This window comes from Eumetopias jubatus, unplaced genomic scaffold, assembly GCF_037043125.1.
Source record: "Eumetopias jubatus isolate StellerSeaLion01/CBP00866 unplaced genomic scaffold, mEumJub1_p1.0 scaffold_12, whole genome shotgun sequence".
NCBI classification, from domain to species: domain Eukaryota; kingdom Metazoa; phylum Chordata; class Mammalia; order Carnivora; family Otariidae; genus Eumetopias; species Eumetopias jubatus.
In genome coordinates, this window is record NW_028274818.1 from 84,769,271 (window position 1) to 84,787,551 (window position 18,281).

Below are 18,281 nucleotides of genomic sequence, written 5' to 3' on the forward strand. Positions count from 1 at the left end.
TCATCTGCAAAGAGTGAGAGTTTGACTTCCTCTTTGCCGATTTGGATGCCTTTGATTTCTTTTTGTTGTCTGATTGCTGTGGCTAGGACTTCTAATACTATGTTGAATAGCAGTGGTGAGAGTGGACGTCCCTGCCACATTCCTGACCTTAGGGGGAAAGCTCTCAGTTTTTCCCCATTGAGAATGATATTGGCTGTGGGTTTTTCATAGATGGCTTTTATGATATTGAGGTATGTACCCTCTATCCCTATACTCTGAAGAGTTTTGATCAAGAAAGGATGCTGTACTTTGTCAAATGCTTTCTCTGCATCTATTAAGAGAATCATATGATTCTTGTTCTTTCTTTTGTTAATATATTGTATCACGTTGATTGATTTGTGGCTGTTGAACCATCCTTGCAGCCCAGGGATAAATCCCACTTGGTCATGGTGAATAATCCTTTTAATGTACTGTTGGATCCTATTGGCTAGTATTTTGGTGAGAATTTTTGCATCCATGTTCATCAAGGATATTGGTCTGTAATTCTCCTTTTTGATGGGGTCTTTGTCTGGTTTTGGGATCAAGGTAATGGTGGCCTCATAAAACGAGTTTGGAAGTTTTCCTTCCATTTCTACACTTTGGAACAGTTTCAGGAGAATCGGTATTAATTCTACTTTAAATGTTTGGTAGAATTCCCCTGGGAAGCCATCTTGCCCTGGGCTTTTGTTTTTTGCGAGATTTTTGATGACTGCTTCAATTTCCTTAGTACAAGCATTGTGTTTGGTACTGAGAGCCCAATAATGAATCAGACATCGTCTATCTAATTCTTGGAAAAAAACCTATGAAATGCACTTTAACCCAATTTTACAGGTGAAGAACTGATAAGTAAAGTGACTTGTGCAATATGCTAACAAGTAGTTACATCAGATTGGGACAGAACCAAAAGCCCTTTGCCTTTGAGCAATGCCTTGGTGGAAGCTTACCTGGGAATTTGAGATTTTGTCTTGAACAGAAGCAGAAGCAAAAAGGGGCCCTGTCAGGGGCCTGCACCATTAAGTCACAAATGCCCATCCCACAGACCAGCTGCCTCACATTCACCTGAGTGTCGTTCTACTTTGTTTTATTTATTTATTTTTTAGTAATATCAACATTTGTTTCTTATCAGTAGCTTCATTTGGAAAAGAACTATGTGCCACATTCTCTTAAATGTGTCACAATTTTTAGGATAAGGCCCACAAGCATGCATTATAAATAATGTATCCTGTATTTTCCAAAATATTGTATTTCCAACATATGGCTTTTTAAAAATCATATATTATTATATTTCAGTGTAATGATTAGCAGCAGAAACTGAAACAGAAGATACTTAACATGTGTAGGTAATAAAGTTAAGTACAAAAAGATATATTTCTGAGTTTGCGGACATGGTAAATACTCTTCAGATTGTTCTTGCCTACCCTAGAATGCAAACTTTCTACAATAAGATTATGGAAAATTCTCTTTTTAAAATTTTATTTAGCTATTTATCTTCGGGTGCTGTTTTAAATTCAGGTTCTAAGGCCCCCCATCTGACTTATGTAACCAGACGTATCTGAGCTAAGGCCCTGGGACTCTGTGTTGTAAGAGATCTGCCCAGATGATTTCTATGAGCTGTCAGGTTGGCCTAGACAAGTGATTTTCAATTTCGACTGTCATCAGAGTTACCCGAGGAGCTTTAAAAAAAAAAAAAACACACAGTAAAACCAAAGGGGCACCTGGGTGGCTCAGTCAGTTAAGCATCCGACTCTTGATTTCAGCTCAGGTCATAATCTCAGGGGTCATGGGACAGAGCCCTGTGTTGTGTTCTGCGCTGGGCATGGAGCCTGCTTAAGGTTCTCTCTCTCCCTCTCCCCCTACCACCTCCCCCTGCCACCACCCTTCAAGTGCGCACGTGCACTCTCTCAAAAACAAAAAGAAAAAAACAAAACCACAAAAAAAACCCCAATGCCTAGGCCCACCATTGAAGATTCTGGTTTTTCTCCAGGGTGGGGCCTAAGCAATGGTATTTCTTTTAAAAACTCACCTGGTGCTCCTATGGTGTAGCCAGGATTGAGAACCAGTCGGTGAGAAGATTCTCCAGATCACAGAACTTTAGGAATTACACAGATCTCAAATCTCTGAATTTAGGGAACCCTTCAGCCCTAAACTATTGGGAATTGAGGTGGGCGTGAGGCTGTGCCCCAGTGTGCAGAAGCGTAGGCACGGAAACATGCATGTTCTACCAGAAAGTCTTCCTGCCCTGGTGGAGGAGCACAGGCTATTTTGAGTGAGTCACTGCACCATTTTTGAGCCTCCATTTCCTTATTTACAAAGGGTTCTAATGATAGTAGTACCTATGCCAGGAGGTCATCGTAGGGCCCAGAGATGCAAGCTGGAGCTTCTAGCACAGTGCCTCACATGTAGTATATATTAAAATGGTGGCCAATATTGTTATAAATATTATTATTATGACTATTTTTACTACTTGTAATGCTACCGAGGATTTTTATATTTTACAGCGAGGCATCCACAGAGCACAACTGTGTGAGGACCAAGAGTCAAGACCCTCTGGCCATCTACTTCACAAGTGGCACCACTGGGGCCCCCAAGATGGTTGAGCACTCCCAGGCCAGCTACGGACTGGGTTTTGTGGCCATTGGAAGGTACCAGGGGACAGTTCATCTGCTAGGTCCAAGGAACAGAAAGTAGGGAGTGAGCTGAAGGAATGTGAGTAAGGTGCATAGTGGCAAGAGTGAGGTCAGAGAGCTAACAAAGTGGCAAATCCAGTAGAATCTGAAGGCTTTGGGCTTTACTTTGAGAGAGGTGAGAAGCCACTGGAGGTGTTTTTGTTTCTAGTTTTGTTTTTAATTGTGGTAGAAGATACTTCACATAAAATTAACCATTTTTAAGTGTAGACTTCAGTGTCATTAAGGACATTCACATTGTTGTGCAGTCATCCCCACCGTCCATCTCGGGAACATTTCCATTTTGCAAATCTGAATCCACATTACACAATCCACATTACACAATAATTCCCCATTCCCTCCCTGTTCCCCCCTGACAACCGCCATTCTACTTTCTGTCTCTATGAACTTGACTACTCTGGGAACTGCCTGTAGGTGGAATTATACAGTATTTTTCTTTTGATGTCTGACTCATTTCACTTAGCATAATGTCCTCAAGTTTCATCCATGTTGTAGCAGGTGAATTTCCTTCCTTGTTAAGGCTCAACAATATTACCATGTGTGTGACGTACCAGTGTTGTTTACCCAGTCACCCATGGATGGACACTTGGGGTGCTCCCCAACTTTTCAGCTGTGGTGACTAGTCCTGCTCTTTTTTTTTTTTTTAAGATTTTATTTATTTATTTATTTACTTATTTATTTGAAAGAGAGAGACACAGCAAGAGAGGGAACATGAGCAGGGGGAGTGGGAGAGGGAGAAGTAGGCTTCCCGCCGAGCAGGGAGCCCAGTGCGGGGCTCGATCCCACCGTGACCTGAGCTGAAGGTAGACGCTTAACGACTGAGCCACCCAGGTGCCCCGTGACTAGTCCTGCTCTTAACATGGGTATATAAGCATCTCTTTCCAAAACTCTGCCTTTAATTCTTTCGGGCATATACCCAGAAGTGGCATTGCTGGATTGTACGGTGATTCTATGTTTAATTTTCTGAGGAACACTGGAGTATTTTGAGCAAAGGAGTGACGTGATCTGATTTTTTTTTAAGGATCTCGCAGGAGTTTGGGTTGAGAATAAACTGTAGGGGGCAAGAGATGAAGCAGAGGCCCGCTTCAGAGGCCAGTCGCATTAAGAGGCAAAGGTGGAGGCTTCCCCAGGGGTAGTGAGAGGAGATAAGATTCTGAATGTATTGTGAACGTAGGCCTGATAAGGTCTCCTGACACATTTGATGTGAAGCAAGAGAGAAAGTGAAGAGTCAGGGATGACACCAGGTTTTATGGCCTGAACATCCAGAAGCATTAACTGATAGCAGGAAGACTGGGATGAGCTGTCTGGTGGGAGGAATGTGAGGAGTCTGTATTCGGCGTTCTGAGTTTGAGATGCTTAGTAGACATCTCCATACCCTGAGTTAAGAATGGAGATACTGGGGAGGCAGTTGGAGAGATTCATGTGTAGAGTTAGTGGGAAAGATTCATGCTGGAATTATCAGCAAGGTGGTACTTAATGCCATGAGATTGGATGAGATCGGTGAAAAAGTAACGGACACCTAGAAGAGAAGAGGCCTCAGCACTGAATGCCTGAGGCCTTTCCACAATGAAGGGAGAAGCAAGGAAAACTCAGAGGAGAAGACCAAGAAGGAACAGCCATTTAGTAGGTTGAGGACCAGGAGACCATGTATCCCAGAATCCAAGTGCAGAACATGATCACTTTTCTATGCTCACAAGCACTGCTTCCCCTTCCTGGGATGTCCTTCCTTCTCTAACTCCCCTGGGTAGCTCTTATGCATCATTACATCTCACTCAGACCTCACCTCCTCTGGGGAAGCATTTCTCAGACCCCATCTCCATCCTTTCTCTGGGTTAGGTGCCCGTTCTCTGTAATTGCATAAAGCTCTGTGTTTAACTCTATGAAAGCTTGCTCTCCACGGGCCTCCTGGATGTTGATACTTACTAACCTATAAGCCCCCCAAAGCAACACTAATCATTCTTTCCTACACTCTGATGCCAAGTCCAGAATAAGTGTTGAATAAAGAAAGTGCCCTCATCACATTGTATGGAGATGATGTGTTCCCTTATAGATCACTCCCACTAGACTATGAATTCTTAAAAGCATGGGAGCTGTCTTTTTAATTCTATATCCTTCACCTAGGGCATAAATACCTAGAATATGTTCAATAAATGCTTGTCGAGACAAAGATTGACTTTATGGTTCTTGTACAGATTTGATAACTATAAGTGAGTACCCACTGTGGGCAAGGTTCCAAATACAGTAACATGGATAATGTAATCCTTTTTAAAGGTAGAAGCATTCGTGAGGGTTCTGACTTTCTTTAATTTTTGGCAGGCGGTGGATGGACTTGACCAAATCGGACATCTTCTGGAACACGTCTGACACTGGCTGGGTAAAGTCAGCTTGGACCCTCTTCTCTGCCTGGTCTAATGGATCTTGCATTTTTGTGCATGAGCTGCCCCGAGCCGATGCCAAGATTATTCTGAATGTAAGAAACAAAAACATGGCTTATGTGTTGGATGTAAATGAGATGAGTAGAATATAGGTTTTGAATTTGCAGGAGAAAAGGCGTGGATAAGTGACCATAAGGCTTCTTTAGTGTGGATATTAAAAAAATGGCTCTCAGGACATTCAGTAATCGGATTCCTGCCCACCTACCTTCAATTATTGCCTATCCTCTAACTAGATCCCTAGACATAAGACCATTTCATATCTCTAAACATCTGCATATTCTATTTTTTCTTCATTGGGTGCCTCTCCTTCCACCACTTTCTTCCCTATGCTCCTGTTAAAACCCTAGTTATTTTTCAAAACTTTGGGGAAAATCATAATCAGGTGGGTTCTTAACACATATTGATTATTATTGCCACTATCAAGCTCACCATCATCATTATTCAACTGAGGGCTTGATCAGCCAGTGTGTGCCTTGTCCCTCTACTGGCCCCCCACCCTTACATGGTGTATTAGTTATCTATGGTAGTCAATTACCCCAAAACCTAACAGCTTAAAACAAACATTTATTATCTTAGTGTCTGGTGATCAGGAGTCTGGGAGCAGCCTAATAGCTGGTTCTGAATCAGGGCCTCTCATGAGGTTGTAGTCAAGATGTCAGCTAGGTATATGCATGTTCAGAGCAGCATTATTCCTAATAGCCCAAGGTGGAAGCAACCCAAGTCCCATCAGCAGATAAATGAATAAACAAGATGTGGTACATACATACAGTAGAATATTATTCAGCCTTTATTTTTTAAATTTTATTTTATTATGTTAATCACCATACATCATTAGTTTTTTTTTTAAAGATTTTATTTAATTATTTGAGAGAGAGAGAATGAGAGATAGAGAGCATGAGAGGGAGGAGGGTCAGAGGGAGAAGCAGACTCCCTGCCAAGCAGGGAGCCCGATGTGGGACTCGATCCTCGGACTCCAGGATCATGACCTGAGCTGAAGGCAGTCGCCTAACCAACTGAGCCACCCAGGTGCCCACATCATTAGTTTTTGATGTAGTGTTCCACGCTTCATTGTTTTCATATAACACCCAGTGCTCCATGCAGTACGTGCCCTCCTTAATACCCATCACTGGGCTAACCCATCCCCCCCTCCCAACACCCTCAGTTTGTTTCTCAGAGTCCATAGTCTCTCATGGTTCATCTCTCCCTCTGATTTCCCCCCCTTCCTTTTTCCCTTCCTTCTCCTAATGTCCTCCCGGCTATTCCTTATGTTCCACAAATAAGTGAAACCATATGATAATTGACTTTCTCTGCTTGACTTATTTCACTTAGCATAATCTCCTCTAGTCTCATCCATGTTGATGTAAAAGTTGGGTATTCATCCTTTCTGGTGGCTGAGTGATATTCCATTGCATATATGGACCACATCTTCTTTATCCATTCATCTGTTGAAGGGCATCTCGGCTCTTTCCACAGTTTGGCTGTTGCAGACATTGCTGCTATGAACATTGGGGTGCATATGGCCCTTCTTTTCACTACATCTATGTCTTTGGGGTAAATACCCAGTAGTGCAATTGCTGGGTCATAGGGTAGCTCTATTTTTAATATTTTGAGGAACCTCCACACTGTTTTCCAAAGTGGCTATACCAACTTGCATTCCCACCAACAGTGTAAGAGGGTTCCCCTTTCTCCACAACCTCTCCAACATTTGTTGTTTCTTGCCTTGTCAATTTTTGCCTTTCTAAGGTGGTATCTCAATGTGGTTTTGATTTGAATTTCCCTGATGGCTAATGATGATGAATATTTTTTCATGTGTCTGTTAGCCATTTGTATGTCTTCTTTGGAGAAGTGTCTGTTCATGTCTTCTGCCCATTTTTTGACTTGATTATTTGTTTTTTGGGTGTTGAGTTTGAGAAGTTCTTTATAGATCTTGGATACCAGCCCTTTATCTGTAATGTCATTTGCGAATATCTTCTCCCATTCTGTGGGTTGCCTCTTTGTTTTGTTGACTGTTTCCTTTGCTGTGCAGAAGCTTTTTTATCTTGATGAAGTCCCAGAAGTTCACTTTTGCTTTTGTTTCTCTAGCCTTTGGAGATGTATCTTGAAAGAAGTTGTTGTGGCCGATGTCAGAGAGGTTACTGCCTGTGTTCTACTCTAGGATTTTGATGGATTCCTGTCTCACATTGAGGTCTTTCATCCATTTTGAGTTTATCTTTGTGTATGGTGTTAGAGAATGGTCGAGTTTCATTCTTCTGTACTGTCCAATTTTCCCAGCACCATTTATCAAAGAGACTGTCTTTTTCCCATTGCGTATTTTTTCTGGCTTTGTCAAAAGTTATTTGACCATAGAGTTGAGGGTTCATATCTGGGTTCTCTGTTCTGTTCCATTGGTCTATATGTCTGTTTTTGTGCCAGTACCATGCTGTCTTTGTGATCACTGCTTTGTAATATAGCTTGAAATCGGGCAATGTGATGCCCCCAGCTTTGTTTTCCGTTTTCAACATTTCCTTGGCGATTCGGGGTCTTTTCTGATTCCATACAAATTTTAGGATTGTTTGTTCCAGCACTTTGAAAAATGTCATTGGAATTTTGATCGGGAGAGCTTTGAAGGTATAGATTGCTCTGGGTAGCATAGACATTTTAACAATGTTTATTCTTCTGATCCATGAGCATGGAATGTTTTTCCACCTTTTTGTGTCTTCTTCAATTTCTTTCATACGTGTTTTGTGGTTCCTAGAGTATAAATCCTTTACTTCTTTGGTTAGGTTTGTTCCAAGGTATCTTATGGTTTTTGGTGCTATTGTAAGTGGAATTGTTTCTCTAATTTCTCTTTCTACAGTTGCGTTGTTAGTGTATAAGAAAGCAACTGATTTCTGTGCATTGATTTTGTGTCCTGCCACATTACTGAATTGCTGTATGAGTTCTATTAATTTGGCGGTGGAGTGTTTTGGATTTTCCACATAAGGTATCATGTCGTCTGCGAAGAGAGAGAGTTTGACTCCTTCTTCGCCAAGTTGAATTCCTTTTATTTCTTTTTGTTGTCTCATTGCTGTTGCTAGGACTTCTAGTACTATATTCAACAATAGTGGCGAGAATGGGCATCCTTGTCATGTTTCTGATCTTAAGGGAAAGGCTCTTAGCTTTTCCCCATTGAGGATGATATTCGCTGTGGGTTTTTCATAGATGGATTTTATGAACTTGAGGAATGTTCTCTCTATCCCTATACTCTGAAGAGTTTTAATCAGGAAAGGATGTTGTATTTTGTCAAATGCTTTTTCTGCCTCAATTGGGAGGACCATATGGTTCTTCTCCCTCCTCTTATTAATGTGTTCTATCACATTGATTGATTTGTGAATGTTGAACCATCCTTGCATCCCGGGGATAAATCTCACTTGGTCGTGGTGGATGATCTTTTTAATGTATTGTTGGATCCTATTAGCTAGGGTTTTGTTGAGGATTTTGGAATCCATATTCATCAGGGATATCAGTCTGAAATTCTCCTTTTTGTTGGGGTCTTTGCCTGGTTTGGGGATCAAGGTAATGCTGGCCTCATAGAATGAGTCTGGAAGCCTTCCTTCTGTTTCTATTTTTTTTGAAACAGCTTCAGGGGAATAGGTATTATTTCTTTTTTGAATGTTTGGTAGAATTCCCCAGGGAATCCATCAGGCCCTGGACTCTTGTTTTTTGGGAGGTTTTTGATCACTGCTTCAATTTCGTTATTGGTTATTGGCCTATTCAGGTTGTCAGTTTCTTCCTGTTTCAGTCTTGGGAGTTTATAGGTTTCCAGGAAGGCGTCCATGTCATCCAGGTTGCTCAATTTATTGGCATATAGTTGTTGATAATAATTTCTAATAATTGTTTCTATTTCCTTGGTGTTAGTCATGATCTCTCCCCTTTCATTCATAATTTTATTAATTTGGGTCCTTTCTCTTTTCTTTTGGATAAGTCTGGCCAGTGGTTTATTGATCTTATTAATTCTTTCAAAGAACCAACTTCTAGTTTCATTGATCTGATCTACTGTGTTTCTGGTTTCTAATTCATTGATCTCTGCTCTAATCTTAATTATTTCTCTTCTAATGTGTGGCTTAGGCATCGTTTGTTGCTTTTTCGCTAGTTGTCTAAGGTGTAGAGTTAGTCGGTGAATTCGGGATTTTTCTGTTTTTTTGAGTGAGGCTTGGATGGCTATGTATTTCCCCCTTAGGACTGCCTTTGCAGTATCCCATAGGTTTTGGACCGATGTGTTTTTGTTCTCATTGGTGTCTATGAATTGTTTAAGTTCTTCCTTGATTTCCTGGTTGACCCAAACATTCTTGAGCAGAGTGGTCTTTAGCTTCCAAGTGTTTGAATTTCTTCCAGATTTTTTCTTGTGATTGAGTTCTGGTTTTAAAGCATTATGGTCTGAGAATATGCAGGGAATCATCTCAGTCTTTTGGTATTGGTTGAGACCTGATTTGTGACCCAGTATGTGGTCTATTCTGGAGAAAGTTCCATGTGTGCTCGAGAAGAATGAGTATTCTGTAGTTTTAGGGTGGAATGTTCTGTATATAACTATGAGGTCCATCTGGTCCAGTGTGTCATTCAAAGCTCTTTTTCTTTGTTGATTTTCTGCTTAGATGATCTGTCCGTTGCTGAGAGTGGAGTATTGAGGTCTCCTACAATTAATGTATTGTTATCAATATGACTCTTTATTTTGGTTAACTGTTGGCTTATGTAGATGGTTGCTCCCATGTTGGGGGTGTAGATATTTACAATTGTTAGATCTTCTTGTTGGATAGACCCTTTAAGAACGATATAGTGTCCTTCTGTGTCTCTAACTACAGTCTTTAGTTTAAAATCTAATTTGTCTGATACAAGAATTGCTATCCCAGCTTTCTTTTGAGGTCCATTGGCATGGAAGATGGATCTCCATCCCTTCACTTTCAGTTTGGATGTATCTTTAGGTTCAAAATGAGTCTCTTGTAGACAGCATATGGATGGGTCTTGTCTTTTATTCAATCTGTAACCTTGTGCCATTTTATGGGAGCATTTAGGCCATTCACGTTGAGAGTGATTATTGCAAGATACGAATTTATTGTCATCATGTTGCCTGTGAAGACCTTGTTTTTATAGATTGTCTCTGTAAATTTCTGTTCTATATCACTCTTGGGGTCTTTCTCCTTTTATAGAACCCCCCTTAATATTTCTTGCAGGACCGGCTTAGTGGTCCCATATTCTTTCAGTTTCTGCCGGTCTTAGAAGCTCTGCATCTCTCCATCCATTCTAAATGACAGCCTTGCTGGAGAAAGTATTCTTGGCTGCATGTTCTTCTCATTTAGTACCCTGAATATGTCTTGCCAGCCCTTTCTGGCTTGCCAGGTCTCTGTAGATAGGTCTGATGTTCCTCTCTCTGTACATAAGGAATCTCTTCCCCCTAACTGCCCTTAAGATGGTTTCCTTGGTTCTAAAGATTTGCAAGTTTTACTATTACATGCCAGGGTGTTGGCCTCTTTTCCTTGATCTTGGGAGGGGTCCTCTCTGCCTCTAGGACATGAATGTTTGTATCATTCCCCAGATTAGGGAAGTTCTCAGCTATGATTTGCTCAAATATATCTTCTAGTCTTCTCTCTCTCTCTCCACCCCCCTCAGGGATCCCAGTAATTCTGACATTGGAACATTTCATGGTGTCACTTATTTCTCTGATTCTATTTTCATGGATTCTGAGTTGTTTTCCCCTGGCCTCTTCTTTTCCTGTTTTGTCTATTAATTGGTCTTCTAAATCACTAATTCATTCTTCTGCCTTGCTTACCCTAGCTGTTAGATTATCTAGATTAGATTGGATCTCATTGATAGCATTTTTAAATTCTGCCAGTTCAGCTTTCATTTCTGCCCTTAGAGACTCTGTGTTGCCATTAATTGATTTCTCCATTCTAGCTATCATCTTCACAATTGCTACCCTGAATTCCAGCTCTGACATCTTGGTTATATCTGAATCCATTTGTAAATCTGTGGCATAAATCATAGTCTCTGAGTCTTTCCTATTTTGGGGGTTCCTCCTCCTTGTCATTCTGTTGAGTGGTGGTTGAGGGAATGTACAGAGTCCAAATTATTGACCACAACCCAAGCAAGATGCACCTGTTTTCTAGGGACCTTAGGGTTGCTGGCCTCTTGTTTTCCCAGCCTGTCTTCTGGGGGAGGGGCCTGCCGCGCTGTTACTCAGGCAGCCCTGTTTGGGCAGAGTTGCCCTGCCCCCTGAGGCGGGGGATGGGCTCAGTGGAAACTGTTTTTTGGGGGCTTTTGTTCCCTGGTGGCTTTCCCTGGCGGCTTTCCATATCTCTTCCGAGAGTCAGAGCAGAAGAGATCATTTCCTCTGCCTCAGAGCAGCGAGATCTTCACAGCCTGTTCTTAGCTCTCCAGGCCACACCTTCTCCGTTTCTGTCTGTGCTGCTATAAACTGCAGTCCTGGGTTGTGCGCCCCTCAGCAGCATTCCCAGTCCTCACCTCCAAGTCTGGGCACGTCTCTGCCCTTTGTGCTTCTAAAACTGCCAGCCACCCCAGTTCGTGTGCCCGGCCCTGCCGCTTTGGGTTTCCATCCGGGAGGCTGCCCTAAAGTCCTTTCCCCACCGCTTCCGGTCTGCAAGTCTGTGCCCAGTCCCCAGCTTGGGAGGCTATGGCTCACTGGTGGTGTAGGATCCCGATGGCTGGGCTCCCTCCCCCTTCCTTTTATCCTTTATGTGCCTGCGGAATCACAGTTCCCTCCTTCATAGCTTGAAAACAAATGCCTGCAATATTCTGTTTGTAGAGATCCAGATCTATCATTTTACATCTCAGGCTGATTTCATGGGTGTTCAGAGTGGTCTAGTAGATATCCAGGTCAATTCCGGGGACTTGTTGGAATAGGGTCCCCTACTCCTCTGTCATCTTTTCCCTCCTCCTTATTAAGCCTTTAAAAAGAAGGAATGACACATGCTATATCATGGATGAATCTTGATGACATTATGTTGAGTGAGCTAATAAGCCAGCCACAAAAGGATGGATACAGTATGGTTTACTTATATGATGTATCTAGAGTAGTTAAAATCATAGAGACAGAAAGTAGAATGGTCAGGAACTGGGGGAAAGAAGAAACGGGGAGGTATCATGTAATGGGTACAGAGTTTCCATTTGGGAAGATTTTTTAAAGTTCTGGAGATGGATAGTGGTGATGGTTGCACAACAATGTAAATGTATTTATTGCCATTAGAGTGTACATTTTATGTAATGGTTAAAATGGTAAATTTTATGTGGTGTGTATTTTACCATAATATAAAAGAAAGATGTCTGCCAGGACTGCAATTATCTTAAGGTTTGACTGGGAATAGAGAATCTATTTAAAAACCCACTCATATGGTTTTTAGAAGTCTTAAGTTTCTCACTGGCTGTTGGCCAAAGGTTTCAGTTTCTTACTGTATACACTCAAGTATACTCACAACATGGTGGCCTGTTTTCCCCAGAGCAAGTAACTCAAGATAGGTAGTCCTTGTATAATCTCAAAAGCGGCATCTGTCACTTCTGTGGTATGCTATTGGTCACACAGACCAACTTGGTTCAATGTGGGAAGGGACCCCACAAGAGTGCAAATATTAGGAAGTGACATCACTCAGGGCCATCTTGGATTGGATGCCACACAGTTTTCACCTTCTCTCCTCTGGTCGTGAGAGTATGAAGATCCAGTTCACCTGCTCCATCTCCACGAAGTCCCACCCCAGTACCTCTAAGAAGATCTTCTACCCTTTGTTTTTATTTAGACTCTCTCCAGATTCCCCATCACCACCCTCTGCTGTGTCCCCACCATCTTCCGGCTGCTGGTACAGGAGGATCTCACCAGGTACAGCCAGCACATCTGTTTGGTGCTTTGGGGACCTAAGTCTGTGGGTATACAGCAGTATATGTACACATGCACACCCATCCTCTTGACCAACTCTGTCTCATCTCTCCCTCTCCCTCTCTCTCTTTATATATATATACACACACACATCTGTGATTCTTTCTCTCTATACAGAATATATATGTAGAATATTATATATATCTGTGTTTCTCTATCTCACACACACACACTCTCAAGCATACACATCTATATCCTTTGCAGATGCCCCCCCAAAATGAACTTCTGCACCACCACCTCCTGCCCAGGAATTTGCATCCAGATGGAACTGGATAGATTTAAGATAGTCTGAAATTTTAGCACTTGAGGTGGGCTGTCTCTCCACAAGGGCATCTCTCAGCAGTATGTCTGCTAATTCTGGGAAGTTGGAGAAATTGTTGGATGATTGTTAGCCACCCGTGGAGTGGGATTTGTGGCCGGGGCCTTGGGTTTGGGGGACCAGCAACCCTGCCGTAGTAGATGTTCCATCCCTCAGCCCCAGACTAACTCCATTTAGCTACTCTCTGAGTGAATGCCATTGGATATCCCATAGAAGGCAACAAGACACTGTGTATATGTGGCTCCCATCCTGGGTGAATCCAAAGGAACATCTGCTAGCAGGACAAGTCTCGTTGCTGAGGTGTATGGACAGAGACCTATGACCCTTCAGTTACTTACTGACTCTGATCTATGTCTGCCTCTTCTATTCTCTCCCCTCATCCCATGTATCTGTCCATGAAGCACCTAAGGGGGAGTTCTTACATGATTTCCCTGGTGAATTCTTCTCTAATGTAAGAATTTCTCCCATTCATTGATCTGTCATGTATACCTCAAAATCAAGATTTTAACTGCAAGCAGACTCTGAATAACTTGTTGAAGAACAGTTTGGTTGAAAGGTACTAGGTAATACTAATTAATATTCAAACCAAGTTTATCCAAAGGAAAAAAAGTGGTTGAAATGTATTTGCAACCACTAATTTTTTACATTTTGGATAATTTGTTGAATGAAGGGGTAGTTTTACGACATATGTAGGAATTTTTGGCTCATTTGTCAGAATGGTCAGATTCCTAGGGGGCTACTTTCTACCTTTTAAATTTTTTTAAAAAATTTTTTATTGTTATGTTAATCACCATATATTACATCATTAGTTCTTGATGTAGTGTTCCATGATTCATTGTTTGTGCATAACACCCAGTGCTCCATGCAGAACGTGCCCTCCTTAATACCCATCACCAGGCTAGCCCATCCCCCCACCCCCCTCCCCTCTAGAACCCTCAGTTTGTTTTTCAGAGTCCATCGTCTCTCATGGTTCATCTTCCCCTCCGACTTACTCCCCTTCATTCTTCCCCTCCTGCTATCTTCTTTTCTTTTTTCTTAATATATATTGCATAATTTGTTTCAGAAGTACAGATCTGTGATTCAACAGTCTTGCACAATTCACAGCACTCACCATAGCACATACCCTCCCCAATGTCTATCACCCAGCCACCCCATCCCTCCCACCCCCCACCAATCAGCAACACTCAGTTTGTTTCCTGAGATTAAGAATTTCTCATATCAGTGAGGTCATATGATACATGTCTTTCTCTGATTGACTTATTTCACTCAGCATAACACCATCCAGTTCCATCCACGTCGTTGCAAATGGCAAGATCGCATTCCTTTTGATGGCTGCATAATATTCCATTGTGTATATATACCACCTCTTCTTTATCCATTCATCTGTCGATCGACGTCTTGGCTCTTTCCACAGTTTGGCTATTGTAGACATTGCTGCTATAAACATTGGGGTGCACGTACCCCTTCGGATCCCTACATTTGTATCTTTGGGGTAAATACCCAGTAGTGCAATTGCTGGATCGAATGGTAGCTCTATTTTCAACTGTTTGAGGAACCTCCATTCTGTTTTCCAGGGGGTTGCACCAGCTTGCATTCCCACCAACAGTGTAGGAGGGTTCCCCTTTCTCCACATCCCCGCCAGCATCTGTCATTTCCTGACTTGTTAATTTTAGCTATTCTGACTGGTGTGAGGTGGTATCTCATGGAGGTTTTGATTTGGATTTCCCTGATGCCGAGCGATGGTGAGCACTTTTTCATGTGTCTGTTGGCCACTTGGATGTCTTCTTTGGAAAAATGTCTGTTCATGTCTTCTGCCCATTTCTTGATTGGATTATTTGTTCTTTGGGTGTTGAGTTTGATAAGTTCTTTATAGATTTTGGATACTAGCCCTTTATCTGATATGTCATTTGCAAATATTTTCTCCCATTCTGTCGGTTGTCTTTTGGTTTTGTGGACTGTTTCTTTTGCTGTGCAGAAGCTTTTTATCTTGATGAAATCCCAATAGTTCATTTTTGCCCTGGCTTCCCGTGCCTTTGGCGATGTTTCTAGGAAGAAGTTGCTGCGGCTAAGGTCGAAAAGGTTGCTACCTGTGTTCTCCTTTAGGATTTGGATGGACTCCTGTCTCACGTTTAGGTCTTTCAACCATTTGGAGTCTATTTTTGTGTGTGGTGTAAGGAAATGGTCCAGTTTCATTCTTCTGCATGTGGCGGTCCAATTTTCCCAACACCATTTGTTGAAGAGACTGTCTTTTTGCCATTGGACATTCTTTCCTGCTTTGTCAAAAATAAGTTGACCATAGAGTTGAGGGTCCATTTCTGGGCTCTCGATTCTGTTCCATTGATCTATGTGTCTGTTTTTGTGCCAGTACCATACTGTCTTGATGATGACAGCTTTGTAATAGAGCTGGAAGTCCGGAATTGTGATGCCGCCAGCTTTGCTTTTCTTTTTCAGTATTCCTCTGGCTATTCTGGGTCTCTTCTGGTTCCATACAAATTTTAGGATTATTTGTTCCATTTCTTTGAAAAAGGTGGATGGTATTTTGATGGGGATTGCATTGAATGTGTAGATTGCTCTAGGTAGCATTGACATCTTCACAATGTTGATTCTCCCAATCCATGAGCATGGAACGTTTTTCCATTTCTTTGTGTCTTCTTCAATTTCTTTCCTGAGTATTTTATAGTTTTCTGAGTACAGATCCTTTGCCTCTTTGGTTAGATTTATTCCTAGGTATCTAATGGTTTTGAGTGCAATTGTAAATGGGATCGACTCCTTGATTTGTCTCTCTTCTGTCTTGTTGTTGATGTATAGGAATGCCACTGATTTCTGTGCATTGATTTTATATCCTGCTACTTTACTGAATTCCTGTATGAGTTCTAGCAGTTTTGGGGTGGAGTCTTTTGGGTTTTCCACATACAGTATCGTATCATCTGCAAAGAGTGAGAGTTTGACTTCCTCTTTGCCGATTTGGATGCCTTTGATTTCTTTTTGTTGTCTGATTGCTGTGGCTAGGACTTCTAATACTATGTTGAATAGCAGTGGTGAGAGTGCACATCCCTGCCACGTTCCTGACCTTAGGGGAAAAGCTCTCAGCCTTTCCCCATTGAGAATGATATTCGCTGTAGGTTTTTCATAGATGGCTTTTATGATATTGAGGTATGTACCCTCTATCCCTATACTCTGAAGAGTTTTGATCAAGAAAGGATGTTGTACTTTGTCAAGTGCTTTTTCTGCATCTATTGAGAGGATCATATGATTCTTGTTCTTTCTTTTGTTAATGTATTGTATCACGTTGATTGATTTGCGGATGTTGAACCAGCCTTGCAGCCCAGGGATAAATCCCACTTGGTCATGGTGAATAATCCTTTTAATGTACTGCTGGATCCTTTGGCTAGTATTTTGGTGAGAATTTTTGCATCCATGTTCATCAAGGATATTGGTCTGTAATTCTCTTTTTTGATGGGGTCTTTGTCTGGTTTTGGGATCAAGGTAATGCTGGCCACATAAAATGAGTTTGGAAGTTTCCCTTCCATTTCTATTTTTTGGAACAGTTTCAGGAGAATAGGTATTAATTCTTCTTGAAATGTCTGATAGAATTCCCCTGGGAAGCCATCTGGCCCTGGGCTTTTGTTTCTTGGGAGATTTTTGATGACTGTTTCAATTTCCTTAGTGGTTATAGGTCTGTTCAGGTTTTCTATTTCTTCCTGGTTCAATTTTGGTAGTTGATACATCTCTAGGAATGCACCCATTTCTTCCAGGTTATCTAATTTGCTGGCATAGAGTTGCTCATAATATGTTCTTATAATTGTTTGTATTTCTTTGGTGTTGCTTGTGATCTCTCCTCTTTCATTCATGATTTTGTTGATTTGGGTCATTTCTCTTTTCTTTTTGATCAGTCTGGCCAGGGGTTTATCAATCTTGTTAATTCTTTCAAAGAACCATCTCCTAGTTTTGTTGATCTGTTCTACTGTTCTTTTGGTTTCTAGTTCATTGATTTCTGCTCTGATCTTTATGATTTCTCTTCTCCTGCTGGGTTTAGGCTTTATTTGCTGTTCTTTCTCCAGCTCCTTTAGGTGTAGGGTTAGGTTGTGTATTTGAGACCTTTCTTGTTTCTTGAGAAAGGCTTGTATTGCTATATACTTTCCTCTCAGGACTGCCTTTGCTGTATCCCAAAGATTCTGGACAGTTGTGTTTTCATTTTCATTGGTTTCCATGAATTTTTTTAATTCTTCTTTAATTTCTTGGTTGACCCATTCATTCTTTAGTAGGATGCTCTTTAGCCTCCATGTATTTGAGTTCTTTCCGACTTTCCTCTTGTGATTGAGTTCTAGTTTCAAAGCATTGTGGTCTGAAACTATGCAGGGAATGATCCCAATCTTTTGGTACCGACTGAGACCTGATTTGTGACCTAGGATGTGATCAATTCTGGAGAATGTTCCATGGGCACTAGAGAAGAATGTGTATTCCTTTGCTTTGGGATGGAATGTTCTGAATATGTCTGTGAAGTCCATTTGGTCCAGTGTGTCATTTAAAGTCTTTATTTCCTTGTTGATCTTTTGCTGAGATGATCTGTCCATTTCAGTCAGAGGGGTGTTAAAGTCCCCCACTATTTTTGTATTTTGTCAATGTGTTTCTTTGCTTTTGTTATTAATTGCCTTATATAATTGGCTGCTCCCATTTTCGGGGCATAGATATTTACAATTGTAAGATCTTCTTGTTGGATAGACCCTTTAAGTAGGATATAGTGTCCTTCCTCATCTCTTATTACAGTCTTTGTTTTAAAATCTAGTTTGTCTGATATAAGGCTTGCCACCCCAGCTTTGTTTTGGTGTCCATTAGCATGGTAAATGGTTTTCCACCCCCTCACTTTCAATCTGGGGGTGTCTTTGGGTGTAAAATGAGTCTCTTGCAGACAGCATATTGATGGGTCT

General features: G+C 41.5%; 1 protein-coding gene across 1 annotated transcript in view; it reads left to right on the top strand.

Annotated features, from left to right (window-relative positions):
• Positions 1 to 18,281, top strand: part of ACSM5 (acyl-CoA synthetase medium chain family member 5) — a 53,615-nt gene that overhangs the window by 14,451 nt on the left and 20,883 nt on the right. Inside the window, exons 4-6 of the mRNA XM_088017017.1 lie at positions 2,517 to 2,660; positions 5,019 to 5,172; positions 12,898 to 12,977. Of these exons, the coding sequence (XP_087873143.1) occupies positions 2,517 to 2,660; positions 5,019 to 5,172; positions 12,898 to 12,977 (378 nt within the window). The remainder of the gene's footprint in view (positions 1 to 2,516; positions 2,661 to 5,018; positions 5,173 to 12,897; positions 12,978 to 18,281) is intronic.